This window comes from Lutzomyia longipalpis, chromosome 4 (genome assembly GCF_024334085.1).
Source record: "Lutzomyia longipalpis isolate SR_M1_2022 chromosome 4, ASM2433408v1".
In the NCBI taxonomy this organism is placed as follows: domain Eukaryota; kingdom Metazoa; phylum Arthropoda; class Insecta; order Diptera; family Psychodidae; genus Lutzomyia; species Lutzomyia longipalpis.
The window spans coordinates 4843629-4855931 of record NC_074710.1 but is presented as its reverse complement, the minus strand read 5'-3'; the positions used below and the strand labels follow the sequence as shown (position 1 = coordinate 4855931).

At 31.1% G+C, this 12303-nt stretch overlaps 3 protein-coding genes across 12 annotated transcripts in view; 1 reads left to right on the top strand and 2 right to left on the bottom strand.

Annotated features, from left to right (window-relative positions):
• LOC129795542 (histidine-rich glycoprotein-like) overlaps positions 1-12303 on the bottom strand; it is a 446033-nt gene that overhangs the window by 148441 nt on the left and 285289 nt on the right. The gene's annotated exons all lie outside the window — the stretch shown is intronic.
• Positions 338-12303, top strand: part of LOC129795635 (MOB kinase activator-like 2) — a 33189-nt gene continuing 21223 nt past the window's right edge. The window contains exon 1 of one of the 9 annotated variants that reach the window (XM_055837080.1): positions 338-512. The gene's annotated coding sequence lies outside the window, so the exon portion shown is untranslated. Of the gene's footprint in view, positions 1146-12303 lie in introns of all 9 variants that reach the window. The other 8 variants (XM_055837081.1, XM_055837087.1, XM_055837089.1 and 5 more) reach the window with 8 other exon arrangements.
• LOC129794456 (trypsin-1-like) lies at positions 6746-7913 on the bottom strand. Its single transcript, XM_055835208.1, has 3 exons — positions 7845-7913; positions 7538-7771; positions 6746-7336 (listed from the first exon to the last, which is right to left on the bottom strand). Exons 1-3 carry the CDS (start codon positions 7911-7913, stop codon positions 6746-6748), a joined length of 894 nt encoding a protein of 297 aa, XP_055691183.1.

Here is a 12303-nt window from a genome sequence, read left to right as displayed (position 1 = left end):
CTCCTTGCTCAGAGACTTTTCATTTTCCACTTTTGGATTAATTGGGAAAATTTGGCAAAAATTTGACCAAAAAATTTAATGAATGACGTCATTATTTAGATTTTTAGGCAAATATTTACCATCTTTTTTCAATTATAATCACGAAAAATCCTTTTGTAACTCTTTAACAATTTTTTTTCTTATTTTTTAAAATTCACCAATTTACCCCAGTTTCCCCTACGCGATGTGTATTTTAGTTTGTATATCTCTATGAGTGCCATCTATTGAAGTTGGTGGTAAAGTTGGAGGAGCGCCAACAGCTGAGAGGTGTGTGTTTTGCGCCAATGTGGCGCAGTGTTGGAGCACCCGAGCTCATGGCAAAATTTCTTCAAGTCACAATTTTCAGTTATATCTGAACGGTTGAGAGACTTACACATAAATTTAATTGATTTTGCTTCTGGCTCACACTTCTTATAACCCCAGTGCTATTACGTTGTGACTTTGTTGCCTGGTTTTACTTGCGGGAAATAAAAGTATATAATGAAGTAGTTTTCTTATTTAATGAAAATCTTTTTTAAAAAATATTTTTTCTATCAATCAGAAATTCTTTTAGTCTCTGTACATTTATTCTTCTGAACGACGTCGTGTTGTGTATTTATGATTAAATGCAGCACGGTGGTTAATTGCATTTAAGGTTAAGGAGAAAGAAGTGAGGGGTAAAAAGGAAAATTTGTGAGTGGGAGTGTATTTTATAAAAAAATAAAATAAAATTCATAAAGAAATAAATTAGACAGAAAATGTGGCAATATTGAAAACCAAATAGAAGAGAGAAAAAATAATCATAAAATTGCAATAAATAAAGTTATATAATGTAGTGTTGTGTGTGATGTGTAAAAAAAAATTGTGAAATAAATCCACAACAAATCTTTTGTGATTCTGCCTAAATTTTCATTTCTGAATAACCTCCAATCTGAAAAAAAAAGTTTGGTTTGTGCAATTTATTAGATGAGTGTGAAGGTATATTAGGAGAAATTTTGGAGGTGAAAAAAAAAAGTTAATCAGCATAAAGGGAGGATTATTGTGCGAAGAAAAATAAGCTCATTTGAATGAAAAAAGCTTTCTTTTAATTGAAAAAAAAGGAAAGAGAGGTGACACAGTGAGAAATTGTAAATTTTTCACGTTATTTCGTTTTATTAATAACGTAACAGCTTTTATGTATAGTTCTATACATCTCTCTCGCTCTTTTTTACCCCACCGTATCTCTCTTACTTTTCCCCCCACATTCACACAATATTTATGCTCTTTTCTTAATTCCTTCATTTCTCAATTGTAATGAATAGTGCACAGTTATATAAAAAAAAAAACTTGTGAATCAAAGAGAAAGAGGAAAGAGAGAATAAGGTACTTTCTACATAATATGAGACTCTTGGAAAAGACAAGAGAACTTTAGCAAATAACACATACAAATTGTTTTCTCTATATGTGACATATAGAACACGCAGCATGGTTTTGTATGTTGTGTATATAAAAAGAAATTTATATAGAAACGTTCTCATAAGGATTAGTACACAGCATTGAGTTATTCTTAAAATTACAAGAAATTAGTTTTTTGCGCATTTTGTCGTTAAATAGCAATTCCAAGGAATTTTAAAAGACATTTCTATATTAACTGTATTACCTATATAAATGTTGACTTAATTCCATCTTTGAGAAATTATTGATTAATTTGCCTCCATAATGTCTGAGAACTATTTAAACATCCACGAAATGATGGAGCCAAGACAAGTGAAAGTGTCCTTAAGATTACTCCACTTTCTTAGTATTTTATTAAGCAATTTTAAGAATAAAACAGCAGAAAATGACTTTTAGGGTGTTTTAAAAAAATGTTTTAACCAAGATTTGCACGCTGTACTACTTTTAGTACACTTAGAAAATATTCTTTGTCGACTTGAAGTGCATAAAAACATTAAAAGTTTTAATTTTTAAAAGAGTCAATTAGATTTAGTTACAACAAGAGTCTTAGAACTTCTTGTGCGAAATTTCAGGAATTTTAATTAAAAATTGCTTTTTTTGGACAATTTTGAGAATTAAAGATTTAAAAAATGGGTTAGAACATTTTTAGAACTTTCTTTTTATTAAGAAAAACATTTATTTTTATAAGGGAAAGTAAATCTTTTCTGTATCAAACTCTGTCTTTATTTCGCATTAAGTCAATTCAAAATATGCCTAGAATTTGAAAGCTTTCCTTCAACATAGTGAATTGTGTCTTAGCTAGATGGTCTAAAATTACTAATTTTTTAGACCTTTCAAATCTTAAAAAATTTTTTAACGGAATTCTACAAAGAATTTTGAATTTTTATATTGTAAAGAAAGAACAAAATACATAGGTAGAAAAAGATTTCTACAAAATTAACTCAAGCTTCGTAACATAGATGACACATTTTTTTTTCTTTTACAAACTGCATTTAAAAATTTCGTGAATGATGCCAAAAAGTTTAAGCGCGTGGATAATGATTGCGCATGAGTGTTTAGCATAAGAAAAAGATGTATTTTAGTAGGTTTGTAAATAGCACAAGTTGCCAAAGGATATTATGGTATTTTCAGAAGTATTTTATGAATAATCATCAAGATAGAAAATTCGGTGTGATTGAGTGGAAAATTTCTTGAAAACCATCCATACAGGCCCTTCTTTATCAGCTCTTTTTCCCGAGCGATAATTCTCATTTATCATTTTGATGAAGAATTTTATTCTTGAGCACCGTGGCTTAATTTCAATAATTGAATAAATTGTTTACAAGGAAAGAAATAAAAAAATTTTAAAACGTTCTCTACAAATATTTATTTTCTTGTAAATTCATGCGAATGAATATAATTTCTTGTGTACAAAAATAAATTTATGTGAGAATTTGTGGGGGAAGTTATGCTTTCCTTTAATTTGCTTTATATCCCATCCAAGAAAAAAAATCACGTGAGTGGCATTCCTGCGAAATTATCTGGAAATTAGGGGGTTTTCTTCAATAAACATCCGGCTTCAATGATTTTCAGAATAAAATCTATCATCTATTGAAATAAATAGACAGAATGAGGATGATGAAGAAGATGATTATCTAAAATTACCGAAAGAATTTATTTTTAATGCATGTAGAAATATTTTTGCTTCTATTGGAATTCTTAGAAACCAATCGGGATTTTTTGGCTAATAATAATTCCACTTTCTTCTCTTGTTCGAAAAGCAAATAAATTCGATAAATGGAAAAATTACAACATCACGTAAAATTTTAATTCTTTTTCTTTAATATTTGTCTTTGAATTTTATTCAGTTTCAAAAATTTTAATTTATCAAAAAGAATAATTTTTTAAAATCAATTTCAAACTATAATTAACCAATAACAATGGACAATCAATGAACATTAAGGGGTATAAAAAAAGAGTTAAACAATTTGCTGTCTCACGAATTGTGAGGAATTTTTGAAAAGCCATTCCTATTGAAATGTGTCGTGGAAAATTTTATGAAAATTTCTATAAATAAAAAAAGGTTTTCCGTACTGTTGAAAAACATGCTGTCATGCTTGTTTATCAATATATTGAATTTTGGGAATTTATATTGCTACCTATTTTTATTTATAAATTGCAATATTGAATTTATTACAATAAGAATAATATTTTAAAAGTAATAGGAAATATTTTCTAAAGAAAAAAAAGGTAAATTATTCATCAAGACATCATTAGATCGTGAAATGTGTGTGTTGAGGTGTATGTGTTGCAAGAGAGCGGTCGGTTGGTAACAGAACCGGCGATTTATGTACAAAATGTAAGCTATGGAGGATTTATATGGGGGGAATATTGAACGTGTGGGGATATTAATTGAGAACTAAAAGCCGCAAATATAAAAAAAAATGGTGGAAAGAGAAAGAACGTTTGTAAGGAGGCGTATAAGAAGTTCTCGCGGGATCTTTTTGTGCGGGGTGGGGAAGTTACAGATCAGCTGGTTGTCTAGCTATAAATTTTCTTTCTTCTATTTCCTCTTACATTGCTGCTATACTAGTTCTTTCTCACAACACACACATCCCACAGCAATGTGGGAAAGAAGGATAGAGAATTATGTAGAACTCTGAAAAGTCACAAATGTGAAATAAGGTCAAGCAAATGTATATTAGAAGTGTGCTGAAAATGTATTTTGAACACCAACATTTTATATATAGGTGGTATACAATGACGATGTGATGTTTGTGGATACATAAAAGTTAACTATTAATTTACCCAAAAGTATTAAAATGAAACTCTTACCACGAGGTAGACCAGTGCGCGGACTAAACTCCCAAAGTCTTTTTGATGGGAGGGGGAGTTATATGCCATATGTATTATGATATAAGAGTTTGTAAGTTCTTTTGGTCTCTCTTTTCATCATAGCGCACCTCACCTCTCACTCACTCAGTAATGTTCAATTTTAGTTGGGTGAAGAAATAACACCACTAAAGTGCTTTATTAGCACAATCAGACCGCGAATTAATATTATACGGGAGACCCATGATGGTGAAACAAGAGAAGCAAAGAGAGTATAGAAAAAAAGAGAATAAAAAAAACACCTCTAAATTAAAATAAAAGCACAATGTATTATTGCATTAGATTGTCACTGAAATACTTTATCTTCTCCATTATTTGTAACTTCTTCGAGACATCTTCGAAAGTAAGAAATTACTTTTATTATCATCGTGTCACCCATATAAAGTTTGAGCATCTGGTGTTGCAATAATTTGTCGCTAAAGGAAATTTCGTACCAATTCATGTGGCTAAATGAAGATAAGTAGTGCTGGGTATAGTAACGAAGACGAAGAGACACAGTGAAGGGGATTTCGTGGGTGCTAATTACGTAATGTTTTGTCTGTATTTCTTGCAGTAACAAAAAAGGAATTCCTAAATTGCCGAAACACCCATTAAATTACCTATATTGGATGGAATAATGCGAAATATTAGTTAGTTAGCTGCTGTAGAATAGAAGATATTGATAAAGAATCTTTTCTTAAGTTTGTACAAAAAAATTCTGTCCGCGTGTAAAGGGTAGAATGGTCCTGTATTCGAACTGATGACATTTTGGGTATGAGTTGAGTGCTCTACCTATTACACCACCGTTTAGGGGTAATTTGTATTGAGGAATGATTTATAAATATCTATACAATTCAGCTGTTTTATTAATGTAAAAATGAATCTGATTTAATTATTTTTTATTCATCGAACGCAATAACATCATTTATATAAAGGAAATTATTTTTTGCATTTCAATTAACTATTATTTAACGAAATCTTCATTTCTTATTTAAAATATGAATAATTTTATTTTTCGCTGTACGTGAGAATTGATTTAGATTAATTTTTCGGTGAAGGAGTGTTTGAGTCGGAAATTATTTTCTCAGCAATAAATTACAAAAGATGGGATAGAGAACGGAGATGAACTGGATGCTATATACTAAAATATTTACATTTATATCACCGGCAAATTGCAAATTCAATGCGATGAGAAAATTTTCTTCACACAGTGAATTTATGTACATAATCTTTTGTATATTTATTCCTCGCATATTGGATTTATTTTATCAAATTGTATCAAGGGAGTATTTATGGGAAAGAAAGGCATATTGAGTTCCTCACTATATATACCTATTTTTTCAATTAATTTTCAATGTAAAAGGCATGCGATTGATGGGAAAGAGAATGATGTAGATATCGTGTTGTGATTGATAGGAATTTTCATATTTTCCCAATTAATGTAACTATACATTTATCAAGAACAAAGCCGTGCTTTAGCAACATATTTTACCTACCTACCTACCTTGCAAACATGTTTTTTTGTAATAGAATAATTTGTTGATGTCGAGAAAATTGATAACATTTTGAATTAATTTCTTTATTATGTTCACAAAAAAAAGCACGAGTGTCCATCTTCATAAATCTCAAGACAAGTCACGAGGACTTTCAATGACTTTATTGTTGCTTAGCTGTGTGGACTTTTAATTTGTCTAATTAAGAAATTATCTCAACATGAATCCGCACAATTTTTTCTCTTGCAAATTAGTCTAACGTGCTAAATACATGAAGCTAAAAGACAATATTTCACTTTATGGTGTTTTCGTAATAATTGAGATTTCAAGACCAGACAAGGTTCTTGCTTAATGTAAAAAAAGAAAAAATGTTGTAGAACAAAATGAAATTGCAAATTACATTTTTGCAAAATTCTTTATTTCACTTCACTTTTTATTTTAAGCCATTCCTACCTGTTGATTCAAAGGTTCTCTGTGTGAAGGGGAAAATATTTTACTTTAATTTAAAATTCTTTAAGAAACCTTAGATGTTTTCATGGCACTCAAAGAAAGGATTTGAATTGAACTAACTTGAAAAAATTCACTTTATTTGCTTTTTATATTCCTTCACAAACAAAATAATTAAATGATATCAAAGAGTGGAAAATTTTGCAAAGAAAAATTATTCAATTTTCCTGAAAATAACATAAATCGAGGAAACACATAAATTTGCTTGAATATGATAAAATAATTTATTCATTCTTGAAAGTTTCATTGAATTTTACCAAAGAAGAGTTGACAAAAATTGGTTAATTTGCTGTAGGTCGTTCGGAGAAATAAAGGAGGGCTTCTGGGATATTCTACAACGCGAGGACGTTTTTATAAATACAGATCTTTTAATTATATTCTTTTCTGTACGATGCTTTAAATACTCTGTAAGCTCTGTCTATTACTCCTCAGGCATTAGTCATTTAATTTGGGAATGCATTTCTTGTGGTTGTAATCCATGGAATAGCAAAAGCCACATTTGCGAATCCTTGGGGTGATCCATTACATCCACCCGTGGGGTGTGTAAAGGAAATAACGCCAATAAGTGTAGTTGAACCCGATTCAGTGAGGGTCAGGGGTCCTCCGGAGTCGTAGGAGCAAGTTGAACCAATGGGTGCAGTTGTATCCACGGCACAGAAGCTTGAAAAGGGTATAAAGCGACTTCCGTAGGCAGCTTGGCACTGAGCACGTGTTATACCTTGAAGTTGAATCCACATAAGTGTACTCGACGGTGTTCCTGTTTGGGTATTTGTTGTTGGACCATATCCCGATGCAATTACTACGTCATTGACATATGTATCGAGAACCGTACTTGCTGGTGGTAATGCAATTGAACCCGTGTTTGCGTTGTAAATTAATGTTTCCGTGTGAAGGAGTGCAAAATCATATGCTCGTGTATCTGAATCATATAGGGGATGAACGTGTGCATCATTAAGGGAGATGGAGGTTTCTTGCCCAGATCGGGTTTCAATTGAAAATCCAACAACTATGAAGGGTAGGGGATTCTGCAAAGACTGAAATTAAGGGATGAATAAGTAAAAATTAATTAGATTTTTTAACTTAAAAAACTTACAAAAGTTTCTTCATAAAAAGAAAAAAAATTAGTTTAACTCTGAACTCGAACCGGCTACACTTTGCTTACGAGCTTAGTTCTCTGACTATTGTTCCACTAATTTTCTGCATATTCATGATGAAGATTAAAATAATATACTCACAGGATCCCTATTAACACACTGGGCTGCAGTTAGAACCCACGTTTCTGAAATAATACTTCCACCACACCAACCAATGAGCAAGAAAGCACTCAAGAGTAAACCATAAATAGTTATTTCGACTTGGTATTGAAAAGTACCAGGAGCGGCTGGGCTTCCATTGATAATTCTAGGCTGTAGAGCCGTTATATTATTTCTTGGAAACTCTTGTTGAAAATCCATTAGCTTATGGAAATGCTATGAGAAGAAAAAAAATTATTAAACTTCCGCTTTTAGAGGAAAACAGAAAGGAAACTTTCAATAAACTTACATTAGGTGCTAGTGGTATGGATAGAATTGACGAAGCTGCAAAAGCAGCAAATACCAGGATTCCCTTCATGGTGGCACCTAACTGTGTTACTGTCTTAATTTCAGTGACAACACAAGACTTTTTATACTTTCTATTTTCATCAAAATATTCAGAACATATCTTTGAATTTTATTACGAAGGTGTTCAACAAATTCTTAATGTATTTGCTTGATTAAATGTTGTTTGTTGCAAGTAATAAATTTCAAATTATCATTTACATAAAATGTTTTGTTAAGGAACTTTTTATTTGTATGTTTTGTTAAAAAGAAACTAAATTTAGAACAATACATAACACGTGTGAAAAATATTTGACAATTTCTTCTTGAGTAATGTCGCAAAACAAATAAGGATTTGTACAAAATGTTTTTATTGGTGTTTTGATAAGAAAATAATTTATGTGAGAGTCGATTTTTTTTTACAAGTTCTAATTATGTTTATTAAGAAAAGTATTTTGTTTATTTTGTAGATTTTTCTTTCAAATTAAATAAAATATATAATTATGAAATGTTCTTGCCGCAGTTTGCTATAAGCAATACTTCAAGCAACAGACCACTGTAAAGAATTTTTTGAGATACCTAAGAATAAATTTTAAAAAAATCATCTCTAAAAGAATTGAAAACATATTTTTGTAGCTTAATAATTTTCACAAATAAATAATGTGAAAAGAAAATCTTGATAACCACAAAAATATTTTCTCTTTTTTTTTGCCAATTCTTTCCAATGTTTTGAGAGAAAATTTCTCAACGAGAAAATTTATTAGGGGAACGTGGCCCAATTGCGACCCCCAAAATTCTGTTTCAGAAGGATTGAAAAAAGGCATATTAAAATGAATTAAATCTTTCCAAGTTTGGTACCATTGGAAAGGTCATTTAATAAGCTAACTTTGTTCTATAGATGCAAACATTCTAACTCTTACCTGTTCTGAGTAATAGTCGAATTAAAAAAAAGTGCTAAAATTGCACTTTTTCACCACGGTGTTCTAATTGCGACCCCCCCGAGTGTTCTAATTGCGACCCCCTTTTTTTGCTGTAATTTGTTGGTTTTTCACTAGTAGGTCACTTTTATCACTACTATAAATAGGAAAACTGCCATGAAATACACGGAAAAGCCGGAAAATCAAGAATTTATTTTCAATTTTCCCCACATTTGTTTTGACATTTCGCCCTTGAGGTGACTACACGGAATTTCACACACACAGACAATTGCGCACTCACTGACGTAATTCGCAGAAAATCCACGAAAATTCTTCTGAGGAATGCGTAAATTACACTAACTGCACTCCCCTTTGGCTTTAAGAACATTTTCACAGCGAAAAAACTTTCAAGAAACGTAAAAAAATAATGATTTTCCTGGAATCAAAACACAGGCCGATCTGTGTGAGGAAGACACTGCCACACCACTACACGCATGCGCGACTGCTTTACCGTGGTGAGTGGTGGAAATAGACGGTCCGAATTGAAACATTTTGGGGGTCGCAATTAGACCATTCTGCATGTATTACATTTTCACTTAATTACTTAAAATACCTAAAATCTTTCAAAAAATTGTAAATCAAGTAATAAACTAGACCCTCTAAGCTACAGAAACGCGGCATAATATGAGACATAATAGTGGGAAAAAAACTCATATCAACTTAGTTTCTAAAATCAGAAAATGTTGACCAAGTGCTGAAAATGAATTTTGATTTTTAATTTGCCCTGTTGTGAAACAAAATAATTTATTTTAGGCGCTAACATTATCTTACTATAATATCTTCATATTGTAGTGAAACTAATTTTATAATATTTCGTCATTTACGAGAAAAAGGGGAGGTCGCAATTGGGCGGTGGTCCGAATTGGGCCACGTTCCCCTATGTATTTCACTTGCTTTTAAATTTTCCCATACGGTGAGACAATTTTTCTTGCGATAAATATGTGTGCAAAGGGTTAAAGAAAAAAATCAAAAAGAGAAAAAAATAATAAAGATTAGACGTCAATTTTCAAAGGTAATGTTAAGTGAAACAATTGTGTGAGTTTTTCATCAATTTTTCACTTTATTCATTTTGTATTAAAAGCAAGATCGCCTACACTCTGTGGAAAAATATATACATATTACATTGAGTTTTGCAAGGCAGAGATTATGATAAATTAAATATAAGAAAAATATTATAATTAAATGCCACACAGCAATAACAATCTCCTTATAAAGCACTGTGCAATGTGGTGCAAAAAATACATTGAATGTTTCATTTTATATCAATTCAATTTATTTAAATTATGTGATTTTATTCAACATAAATGTTATTCCTTTCCATGAAAACAAAAAGATTAAAAGAAAATATGTCAAATTTTCCTCTTCAATCACCAAATAAAGATAATATAGAATTTTCTTCTTCTTCAGCCCAATTTGTTTATTTATAATTCTGTGAAAATTTATATATAGACTTTTTAGTAGTTTAAGTGGTGTTTGCATAATGTTAAACATGATAAATGTATTTATTATGTTTTAACAATAAATCCATATAATACTTGTTTTTGAACTACTTCACAGTGAAATGTTTACTCTTGAACATTTCCCTCTGTCGACACCAACTCAATAAATTTTTTTAAAGTGGTCTCGTATCATAAAAACAAGTATAACATGTAGTCTTTTGGTTGAAATCTCATACCTTCAGCAGTATAAAGGAATTAAAAAATGATTTAATTGTGTCACACCTTATCAATTTTGTTGCGATTGATTTCCACGTGAAAAATTCGCTATGTAATGTAAGTAGGTATACACCTACCTATGTCTTATCTATATAATAAAGAAAGGTCTGTTTGTTGGTAATCTTCGTGTCTGTACAGCTATACAAATCTACACCGTTTAACCGATTGCGATGAAATTTGGTACAGAGGCTCCTTATATCAGGCGGTTTCGAGTGGCCGTATTCATTTTCCCCCCTAAGCCCCCCTTCAGCTAGCCCCCATATAAAGGTCATACATTTTTTTGCGAATTTTTGAATTTGGCGCCTGAAATGTTGTATGAAAATGATTTCTTCTCTTTGCGAATTTTTCTTTTGGGATTGATAAGTGGCCCTAATCGTCCTAATCTACCTTTAAACCTTCACAATTTATTTTCTCTAAAATTTGCGCGAAGCGCAACAAATCCCCTCGTCATAAGAAATAAGCTTCCGGGAAAAACTAAAAGGGAAAACAAGACTATAGCAACTTTTAGTAATCCCGGATTAAGTATTAGAAGTGGGGTGGAGAGGATTATAGATTTCATTTTATTGTATTGCAAGATTAATAAAATAGGGTCGGGGTGTGTATGTATTTGCGCTCTTTATCTAGGTAGTAAAAACAACAATATATATTTTTTGAGTTGTAAAAGGTCGTTGAAAAAATAATTTTCAAGTTTAACCCGGATTTCTCCATTATAAACCACATTTAGTACATTTGACAATTTTATTTTGTCAATTTTGTGTACATAGAAATTTTCAAAAAAAAAGTTTTTATGTAAATAACCAATTTCGTTGTGAAGGAAAAATTAGCAAAACTTCCGCTAAAGGAGGTTATCCGCTACATTATCACCCTTATGAATTTGTTATTGACAGATTTGTAGTAATTCATATACAGACGTCATTGTGAAAGGGAAGGAGTTTATCCGATTTTATATAAAAAAAAACTCCTCTTTCGAGGAAATAATTGGAACCTGGGTAAATTGATTGGAGATTAAACATAATAAGAAATCGCCAAAGAAACATTTATTTCATCGGGATAGGCTGGAAAATAACTGCAAAGAATTATAGTAAAAAAAATCTAAACAATGACGTCCCTCTTTACATTTTTAGACAATTTTTTCTCGGTTTTCCTAAATGATTCCTTAATGGAGAATTCAAAGCTTCTTTAGCTATTTCTTATCTTTTTTTTATTCTATGAAGATTTTTCTTGAATTAGGTGTCTTTCTATACAAATACGAAGAAACTCCTTAAAAAAAAACTTTCACATAAGTCAAATAGAATTTGATAAAAAAAAAGTTTTAGAACTTTTGGGAAATTTTAAGAATATTGCTTTGAGATTGACATCAACGATTTTTTACCAGACGTAAATATCAAAAAAAAAAATTTAGAAAAATTGTAAGGATTTTTCTGCTCTGTTAGGTGGTACAGAGATTGCGGAGTCTGCAGGAGATACATCCATTCTGCATTGCACGAAAATTATCTGACGCAAATGCCATTTAAACTAACTATTAAATCACTCACCTCTCTCCGGGGGATTTTTTTGTCTCGCAGGGTGGGCTATTGAATCGTGGTGAGGTGTTGTGAAAGGTTGATGGTAAATTGAAAAAGAAAAAAAAAACGTACATCAGCAGCCACATGTTTGTTGGGGCTTTTATCTCACGTGAAACAGAAAAGCACATGTTGGGGATGACCTCTAAAAAGAGGTTTCAATGAATCAA